This window comes from Limanda limanda, chromosome 11, assembly GCF_963576545.1.
Source record: "Limanda limanda chromosome 11, fLimLim1.1, whole genome shotgun sequence".
NCBI classification, from domain to species: domain Eukaryota; kingdom Metazoa; phylum Chordata; class Actinopteri; order Pleuronectiformes; family Pleuronectidae; genus Limanda; species Limanda limanda.
Genome location: NC_083646.1, coordinates 13,503,563 through 13,513,131, shown reverse-complemented (window position 1 = coordinate 13,513,131; position 9,569 = coordinate 13,503,563). Strand labels below are relative to the sequence as shown.

Here is a 9,569-nt window from a genome sequence, read left to right as displayed (position 1 = left end):
TGCATGTTATTCTCCTCTGTAATGAACAAACACATCCAGGGTGATATAACGTGGAGACATGTTGTTTTTTTATTCTGGCATGGATCCTCAGAATACACAAAGACATGTGGGACTTCGGGGACGTGTTTTCATGATTTGAAGTCCCAACCGTGGACTGATCGTTACTTGTGTGTGTGTTTGGTTGCGTGTGTTTGTTGTGTCAAAACACACACACATACACTCCTGTTCAACACAAACGATCGTCTCCAGCGAACCTGCAGCAGTGTTCAATCCCTCCCACCACAGGGCGGCTCTCCGCCGAGAGGACGTTTCGCACATCTCGCCGTTTTCGCACGAAAATCTCCAGGAAATAGACGGCATCCTATGCGTGTTTTTTTATATTTTATTAATTCATTAATTTGTTTGCACTGCCATGACTGACTCTGCGATCACTTGGTGCACACACACGCAAGGAAGAGGGTTTGATTCCGGCGATACGAGGTGAAACGAGTTCAGGCTCTCGGGGGCTGTGGACGCAGAGTCGCCGCTTTCGTGCCTGCGCCTCTGCGCTCTGCCGCTAGATGGCGCAAGAGGTCCGGTGAGTCGCGGGATTAACGGGGTCGCTCATCCCGCAGCAGCCCCGCATTATTCCGTCCGGGCCTATAAACAAGCATGAGATGGCATTCAAAGGCAAAGCGGTCGACTCGAAGGTAAGAGGGGACCAGGTGACACGTGTGTGCGGTGCGTCACGGTGGCTGTGAGAGGATCGATGGTGCAGAGGCTGCTGTTGTGTGCTTTATTATTGTGACATGCATCGATTATTCATCAGTTATCAATCATCAAAGTGTGCAGCAGGTCATGTTCTGCAGCAGTTAAAGAGTGGTGGTGTGTGTCTGCTCGCTCACACAGCTCCAGGTGTTTGCTCGTGTTGTGTGTGTGTCTGTGTGTGTGTGTTGCATTGTTGACAGATTATAAAACCGTGTGTTGTTGTGAAATCAGGTCTCCTCCCCTGTCTGTGTGTGTGTGTCCGTCCCACAGACCGTGCTCCTCAACCTGCTGCTGTGTCTCCTGATATTTTACTCTCTTTTCTACATGATCGCCAGCGTGTGCTTCGGTGCCTTCAGGTTTGAATCCCTCACACGCATGCGCACACGCACGCACCACGCAAAATGCACTCGTGAAAGCTGCCCCCCAGACACACACACCTCAACCCCCCCATAATCACCAGGGTGTGGCTAATAACGGATCATAATGCTTATCCTCACACTTGGTTATTAGTTTCCATACCACGCAACTCTATGATGGCATATAAGGCATCGTCATGTAGTTTAAACAGTTAACACAACAGTTATAAGGAGCATTGCCACTTTATTTTGCAGGTTCTACTATTTTCTAATCATTCTATTGGATCTGTATAATTTATTAGATATAGTAGAAAATAATAAACAATATTAATACATTGTGGCGAGTCTAGAAAGACGACTGTAAAATGTAATGTAGTAGAAATATTGAATGAATATCTGGGTCCCACTAGTAAATTAGTGGAATTAATTTGTACAAGTGAACTAATAGAGCTGTGTTCCCATCTGTCTTATCTTTATTATCTAATTACAGTTATTTCCAGGAACTGTCAGATACATTAACAGTAACATATCGGTTCCTTTCAAAGAAGCTACAGGAAGCTGCCGTGTCTGTACAATAAAGTGTTATCAAATAAGATAACACATCAACGGCAAATTTGCAGATTCCAAATTGTGGAATATGTACATCCAAACAACATGATAACAAAAAAATTCTCATTCATCCTTAACTCATTGTGACAGAGGGTTCTCCAATTAACTCTATTTTATTTAATTTATGTGGTGAATATTCTTAAATAAATCTGTGTTTAAAAATAAGAACACACACAAACCATGGCATTGTTGGCAAAACACAAGGTCACGTATAAAGTGCAGATTGTATTTAATGGGTATTTGGAGTTGAGAGGTGCAGCAGTGCACACAGAGCAGCAGGAACTGGGGGTCAATAGGACCCTAGCGTGTCATTATGGTCATCTGGCCATGGAGTCATCATTGCAGGAGTATGACCGGATGCAAAGCACATAAAAACAGTTCTGGTGCATGATGAAGGGAGGTTTATCTCAGATATAAAGTCCTGTTTCAAGAGTTTTTACGTTAGTTTCTTCCCCATCCTGTGACCTACTGTATATCTGAAGGGCTGAGGCACATCAACACTTATTGCACTTTCATCACTTTACCCATCTGCACCAATTACAGTGATTCCTCTTCATTCAGGCTGGATCACTTCGACGGACTGATCCCATTCGACTTCAAGACCGAACCCACTGAATCCAACTCCAAATACCTGGGTGAGCTCCGCTAACGCAGGCGACACAATGAACTGCGAGTGTGAACTTTGAACAGATGATGCATTTTCTCGCTGCGTTGGTCTCCCTCAGTGAACCTCCTGTCCTTGGAGCTCACCTACTTCTGCAGTGGCCTCCTGTTTGCCGCGGTGGTGAGGAGGCGGGTGTGGGACTACGCCCTCACGGTCACACTTCTGCATGTTGCGATCACCAGTGTCGGTGAGGACAAACACAACAACGCATCCAGCCAGGTTACTCACGCAAGTTACCAGACGTGTTGTGAAACTGCATGTTTTGTTTCCATGTTGCAGTGATGTTGGAGTTCCCCATGGTGTGGCAGTGGTGGCTGGCTTTAGGTAAATTAAATTAGACTCTACCTGTAACTTATTGCGTCTGTCTTTGTAAGCTAGGCTGACTTTAATGCTCTCCGCCTCTTCTGTTTATCCGTAGGTAGCGGCTTGTTTCTGATGATCTGCAACGGGCAGCTGATTGCTTATTTCACCTGCCAGAGCGACCAGAGCTACTCCTCCTTCAGCATCTACTGAAGATGACGTAGCCCAGGACTGAAAATAACTGTATTTTTAATTTATTAATTCTTTAAAAGTTATTTAAGTTTATTTATTGATTGATTAACGTCCAACAGTTTGATGAACGCACTTGTAAAAAGGAGAATAAGGGATCAGACTAGAAGCTCTGGTCCTGAGACACTAGTCAGGGTCCGGCTGGTTCTGTTACCTTTGCTTATTTCTAGAAAAAAAACTCACCTTCGCGTATTGAGGCTGCTTTCACACACTGACTGAAGTCTGGACATTTTCCTGCCAGCTAGTAAAATGTCTGGAAGAGGTCAGAGTGAGCCAAAGAGAACGCAGCAGGAAAATGTCTGGAAAATTCACAGCAAGCGAGTGGGTGACGTAATGGCTGCAGAAAGAAAAAAGAAAAAAGAATACAAATATCTCAGGATGTAAAAGATTTTGAGCTTTTGCCAAGGAGGACCGACGCTATGTGCCATAACAGAACACAACAGAGAGATATGTCGTGTCCTGCCTCCTGCATGCTCTACCCAGGGTTCACCCTTCACCTGAATGTTGAGGTGAACACGTCTGACCCGGATAATTCTTCATGTTCACACTCCAGCTGAGGAGCTGAGCTCAGCCACTCAGCTGCTCCTGGATGTGCCTAAAACTAAACTCGTAACCAGAGGCGACCGAGCCTTTGCAGTAACCGCCCTAAACTCGTGGAACCGTTTACCACTCCGTATTAGATCTGCCCCCAAATCATTGTTAAAGACACATCTCTTCTCTTTGGCCTTCCTTTTGAGTTGAGAAGGTTTTTATCCGAGCAGATTTTATTATCATTATTATTATGATATATTGCGTATTGCTGTTTTCTTGTTGTACCTTTTGCTTTGTAAGGCACTTTGGTCATCTAAGTTGTTTTAAATGAGTTATATAAATTAAGTTGACATTGACATATGTCTGAAAATGGCTTAAGTTAGAGCTGGATCCAAAGTAAATGCCACAAGGAGATGTTTTCTGTATTTTGCTTCTGATGCACAACCCCCTTGTCACTAAGCAGGATTTAAATGCGACCTGTGAAGTATTTTACCTCTGTAAACTGTGAATGTAGAAGCTCAAAAGGGAATGTTGCAATATATGTTGTGAATCAAAGACTTAAATGTCAAGTGTTGAACAATGAAACTGCTTTGTGTTTATTGTTTCATGCCCCTTAAACAATGAAGTACTGAGGACTTGTGAAATAGTGACCAGCCTATTTCTTATGATGATGACAATGCAGTTAAAATGACTGTAATAAAATATGCAAACATATCATTTTGTTAAGTGGAAGCAGTGAAACATTCTGTTGCTGTAATAGTGTAAGAATCTATTCAAAAATAGCCTTGATTTCATAATTTATGATGTAAAAAAAAAGTGCTCCCTGAGGATTGGTTGTGGTTATGACACAGGCTGTGGTGTCATGTACTCCACTGGGTTCATGAAGGAGAACCCTGAGAAGGCCTCACTGGCACCGCTCGCCTGGCAGCGCTCATTCACGGAGGCCGGGACGGGTTGCAGCGTGAACTCGGGGTCGATGTGGCTGATATCACAGGGTCCACACTGGAGCAAACACAAACACACACTCAGGTACGCTGAATTCACTGGAAACGATAGAGCCCTCCACTCATTTCTGAATCACTCGTACCACGTTAGGGATGAAGGGAGGTTCCACTTTCCTGGCCAGGAGGTCGTCCCAGTCGATGGAGGCAAAGAAAGGATGTTCCTGCAACTCCTCCTGCAAACACCTCAACATTAGATCCTCTGTGCTTGTGCCTGTGTCACAGTTTGTTTCTCTTTTTCAAGGGGTGCACTTACCAGGTCACAGCTCGTCCCTGTGCGTTTGGTGACGTCCCTTTCCAGCAAGCCCTGTAACAGGGAGCGGGCGGCCTGAGACACCCCCCTCCCCAGCTGCAGAGGAGCGTAGAGTTTGTTCTCGAACATCTTTGTTCTGCTGCGGCTGTAGAATGGAGGCTGAGAGGCAGAACAGGGAGAGTGAGGTGAAGATGCTGAGGAAAGATAAGGAAGGGGATGGAAAGGAAAGAGATTGTTTCACTTTTACTCACCAGTCCATAGAGCATCTCAAAAAGCACAGTGCCGAGTCCCCACCAGTCAACTGCTGGACTGTAGGGGCCGCCCTGCAGCACCTCCGGAGCCAGGTACTCTGGAGTCCCACAGAACGTGTGCATAACCCCCCCTGCGGCCACGCCTTCTTTACACAGCCCAAAGTCAGTCAGCATCACATGACCCCCGCTGTCCAGCAGGATGTTCTCTGGTTTAAGGTCTCTGGCAGACAGACAGATGGACGTGTTGGTTTAGTTTACAAGGATTTTTTGCTGTTGATTTTCTTATATTTTCCTCTCATTTTACATTTGCTTCTTTTCTCTTTTTAATTTTTTGAAGTGTTGCTGGAGGAAAGTGGTGGGGGCTTGTGGAATTTCTTTGTAAAAAACATGTTCTCTGCAGTGCTGTCAAAGTGAGCGATTCATTTGGATTCCGGTACCTGTAAACGATGTCGAGGGAGTGGAGGTAGCCGAGCGCCGTGGCCATCTCTGCCGCGTAGAAAGCAGATCTGGCTTCGGAAAAGTAGATCTCTCTCTGGAGGTGGTAAAAAAGCTGAGGACAAACAGATACACAGTTGTCATAAGTGACACTAAGACTGACTGTCAAAATTGCAGCATCTTTGAATTTAAATTAAATATGCACACTTAATATATATAGAGAAATTATATTGGTTTTATCCACATGATTTGTACAGATTACTTCAACTCTTGTTTTCACGTCCATAAAAGCTGATAGCTATGGGCAAAGTGAGAGTTACTATTGTTACTACAGTTTTCGGCCATCACACCAATGATAGAGAGAGTTTTTCACACTCATACCTCCCCCCCGTTGACATAGTCCAGGACGAAGTAGAGCATCTTCGGCGTCTGGAAAGAGAAGTGGAGTCCCACTAGGAACGGATGTTGCAGTCCCTTCAGCAGGACGCTCCTCTCAACCATCACATGCCTCTGCTGCAGAGACCAGAGGGACACAGTGAGCAGACAGACAGACAGACAGACAGACAGACAGACAGACAGACAGACAGACAGACAGACAGACAGACAGACAGACAGACAGACAGACAGACAGACAGACAGACAGACAGACAGACAGACAGACAGACAGACAGACAGACAGACAGACAGGTGGGACAGCAGACAGACGGACAGACAGACAGACAGACAGACAGACAGACAGACAGACAGACAGACAGACAGACAGACAGACAGACAGACAGACAGACAGACAGACAGACAGACAGACAGACAGACAGACAGACAGACAGACAGACAGACAGACAGACAGACAGACAGACAGACAGACAGACAGACAGACAGACAGACAGACAGACAGACAGACAGACAGACAGACAGACAGATCACCTCTCTCCTCTTGACAATAATCTTTTTCTGCAGCACTTTCACAGCATAGTAGCCTCCTTGTTCCCTGTGTCTTGCAAGCAGCACCTGTATACATTTCAAATATGACATGTCATGTCCCTGCACCATCTCTGGAGAAAAAAAACCCACAAAAAACAAGAATAGAAAATTCCCACCTTTCCAAAGCTTCCCACGCCGATGACTTTGAGGTAGTCAAAGTCTGACGGATTCGTCCTGTTTGATACAGCCACAGAAATCAGTCAGATTTTGACAGAACTACATAATAAGGCATAATCTGTAAGTCCCTAATCATTTAGGTTTTAGATAATATACAATTTATTGCTAGAGCACAGAACTGAATACTTTGTCCAGTGGTTCTCCAGCTGGGCTTGAGACCCCTAAAGCTTTTGGGGCCCAATTTGATTAACATTTCTCTATTTTCTATTATCAGAATTCGAGAAGAACAATCTGAAGTTGAGAGGGCAAAAGTTACGGGATAATTTACTCTTTTCTGGGCACATCAAGACGAAATTATTTATCAATCGTTATACTAACTGCAAGTGGCAAAAAATATCTAGATTTCCTTTATGTTTTGTGAGTCCTTATTGAAACATTGCAAGTAACTGACACATTCAGCAGACACAAATTATGCCCTGTTTATAACTGTTCGGGGTTACAGAGACGTCAGAGGGCAAAGAGGAACTTACTGAGAGGTTTCTGTGTCCACTGAGCTCTGCGGAGAAAGAAGACACACAGGGACAGGGAGGGTCAGGAGGTCAGATTCAATTTCATGTCCTGTCAACACTCAGTATTTTAAAATCCTCCTCTCTGTGCTCACCGCTGGGCTTTTCTTGACCTTCTCCTTTCTCGGCCTTCTCGGTGGCCGCAGGATCTTCTGGGTGTCCAAACTTCAATTAAAGACACGAGAAAACGGGACAGTTGTTTTCATGCATTTGAACACAAAACAGGAATTATACATATGCATTTCTTCAAACTCTCACACTCACTGTTGGCGGAGTTGTTGACTGGAGACAAGTTTGTGTAGGAAATCACTGAAGGCTACTTTCTTCCCTTTGAGCACAGCTGTGAGACAGACAGGGGACAGGGGGACAGCAGGTCAGCTGAGTTTCGTACTTTAACAACTAGTAATGTAATCATTAAAACGTTCTTTTTTTACTACCCTAACCCTAACCCTAACCCTATTAGTATTAAAACTTAAAAAAGCCCTTTAATCTGGGTTTTTTTTTATCACAAATTTACAATTCTGTCACTTGTAGGAGGATGTTTGAAATTGAACTGTTAGTTGTTTTCTGCATGTGTCTGTATATGATCCATTTGCTATTAATCCAAAGCTAAAAGGATAAAATTAATAACAAAATGTGTTTTAAAAACGCAGGTTACAGTTGAAGCTCACCTGACAAAGAGGACACAAGCTGCGTCATCTTGGCGTAAGTCATCGTCCTCTGTGGAGTCACCGTCATCCTGGTGAGAGAGTCTGTGATGTTTGATAAAGGTTGAAAAGAGGAGAGAAAGTTGGTCGTCAATGGAAACGCAGCGACTCGCGGCAGAGCTGCTCAGCGTGTGAGCGCGCTCCGTCACGGGCGCGCGCTCACACGCCGCTGACGTAAGACGATACGCAGGGTGCGGCGCGTTCGAGTCGCCTGGGAGAATATAAACTTATAACCGAGCAGAAGTCCGCGTCAGCACCTGGCTCAGAATCTGCCTCAGTCATTCCTACTCCCGAGTCTGTCTCTACGGGAGGAGAACCAGGAAGCTCAGAGACAGAACTAACTAAATGTCCAATAGGCTACTGTCCTATTGGGCAGAATTTATAAACTTTAAAAAAGTTGCAGCCCATGTAATGGCTTAGTTAATGGTTTATAAATCATTGACAAATTCTTTATAGTCGAAATCAACATTTATTAAGGAAAAATTAGCATTTCAACAAAACATCAATGTGATAAGAAGTACCTATATCACAGAACATCTTGGACAAAAAATTGTCGCCGTCTTTGACTTTTTTATCTGGTCCATGTCCCTATTGCAAACAGGATTTATGACCTTATCTGCAGACAGCTATGAGACAATTTGGCTTCCCTTTTGGGAAAGCTCTCATGTTGTACCTCTTTATAGTCTGTGGTCAGAATATATTGCACTAGCAAACTTCATCTAATGGAACATTTATTTTGAAATGTGACATACTTTCTGATAGGGAATACTTAATAAATTGTTTAAAAGCTGTAAACAAACCATTTGTTTATGCTTTATAGATCAATTATAAGCCATTAAAATCAACTTTTGATTTGCCATTGATGTGTATCTTTATTCATTAATTAGTTTTTTTAAATGGCATATATTTTGTGAAGCACTCATTGACCTTATTTAGATAAGCGCTTTACAAATAAAGTTATTATTATCATTGACGATTTACCCAGAATACAAGTTTGAGAACCACTGGCAGTTGAATATTATTTCTTGTGGCTACTTGTTTTGGCGCTTGAGTCAGTGGAACATGAAAAACAACAAGAAAAATTTGAACAATGCTAATCAACATGTTCAACAGGAGGCTTTAAAAACGTGAGTTTTACTAGCTGTTGATATGTGATATGTGTGCAAAAAAAAATTCACACTTTTTTAATACCTCATCGGGTTTGCAGTCATAAATCTTGAAAATACATAAATACCAGGTCTTTGGGTTTACAATTTCCGATCAATAGCTAAAGTGAACTGCAATTAATGCTTTTGATAAAGTGTTATACAGTCCATCATGTCTGCAGTTTTAAATGAAGTTAAAAATTAGAGAAGCAGTTTTATGGAGTGGGTTATTGCCCATATATGAAGCATGAGTACATTTTGCATTATACATTGACAAATCCATCCATTATATATTATTAACCCCCACACAGTGCTGCAGGGGTTAACTACTTTGTATCCCAACCTAAAGGCTTCAATCACCCTGGTTCACACTAGCACACACAGCAAAAACCCACAGTATTGATTTTTTTCTCTTTATTATTTACAATAAATCTATTTATTTTTTATGGTCAGTAGATATTGTAAAAAAATTGGGAGTTTTTTTTAAATAATAATATACGGAAAGATATCCACTTCTACCCCACAGACATGAACCACTGAAGTGTAGACTGTGAGCAGCCTAGAGCTTGAAAGGCAAAATGGGCTGTGAGACGCCTGCAAAATGAGTTGGGCTATTATGTGTCACTATTTTGCAGTCAAAGGAGATGAATGGGAGGG

At 43.1% G+C, this 9,569-nt stretch overlaps 2 protein-coding genes across 2 annotated transcripts; one reads left to right on the top strand and one right to left on the bottom strand.

The window, feature by feature from the left end:
• The first annotated feature begins 408 nt into the window (after window positions 1–408).
• On the top strand, window positions 409–4,161 carry LOC133014079 (putative transmembrane protein 244). Its single transcript, XM_061081212.1, has 6 exons — window positions 409–689; window positions 1,018–1,103; window positions 2,274–2,347; window positions 2,438–2,563; window positions 2,656–2,700; window positions 2,795–4,161. Exons 1-6 carry the CDS (start codon window positions 657–659, stop codon window positions 2,887–2,889), a joined length of 459 nt encoding a protein of 152 aa, XP_060937195.1. The 5' UTR covers window positions 409–656; the 3' UTR covers window positions 2,890–4,161.
• On the bottom strand, window positions 4,029–7,876 carry sgk2b (serum/glucocorticoid regulated kinase 2b). Its single transcript, XM_061081209.1, has 12 exons — window positions 7,732–7,876; window positions 7,325–7,400; window positions 7,156–7,225; window positions 7,025–7,050; window positions 6,494–6,551; window positions 6,321–6,404; window positions 5,778–5,909; window positions 5,399–5,511; window positions 4,962–5,181; window positions 4,714–4,869; window positions 4,544–4,633; window positions 4,029–4,458 (listed from the first exon to the last, which is right to left on the bottom strand). The coding sequence occupies exons 1-12, from the start codon at window positions 7,796–7,798 to the stop codon at window positions 4,297–4,299; spliced, it is 1,254 nt and encodes a 417-aa protein (XP_060937192.1). The 5' UTR covers window positions 7,799–7,876; the 3' UTR covers window positions 4,029–4,296.
• Window positions 7,877–9,569: the final 1,693 nt, after the last annotated feature.

What these genes read in the sequence shown, in the direction of transcription:
- sgk2b (XM_061081209.1), bottom strand. Translation starts at nt 7,798, where the DNA reads ATGACGGTGACTCCACAGAGGACGATGACTTACGCCAAGATGACGCAG. An exon ending in AGGTCAAGAAAAGCCCAGCG is followed by an intron (nt 7,051 to 7,155) that starts GTGAGCACAGAG and finishes CTTTCTCCGCAG; the next exon opens with AGCTCAGTGGACACAGAAAC. An exon ending in TCCCTCGACATCGTTTACAG is followed by an intron (nt 5,182 to 5,398) that starts GTACCGGAATCC and finishes TCTGTCTGCCAG; the next exon opens with AGACCTTAAACCAGAGAACA.
- LOC133014079 (XM_061081212.1), top strand. Translation starts at nt 657, where the DNA reads ATGGCATTCAAAGGCAAAGCGGTCGACTCGAAG. An exon ending in GCAAAGCGGTCGACTCGAAG is followed by an intron (nt 690 to 1,017) that starts GTAAGAGGGGAC and finishes TCCGTCCCACAG; the next exon opens with ACCGTGCTCCTCAACCTGCT. An exon ending in GCAGTGGTGGCTGGCTTTAG is followed by an intron (nt 2,701 to 2,794) that starts GTAAATTAAATT and finishes GTTTATCCGTAG; the next exon opens with GTAGCGGCTTGTTTCTGATG.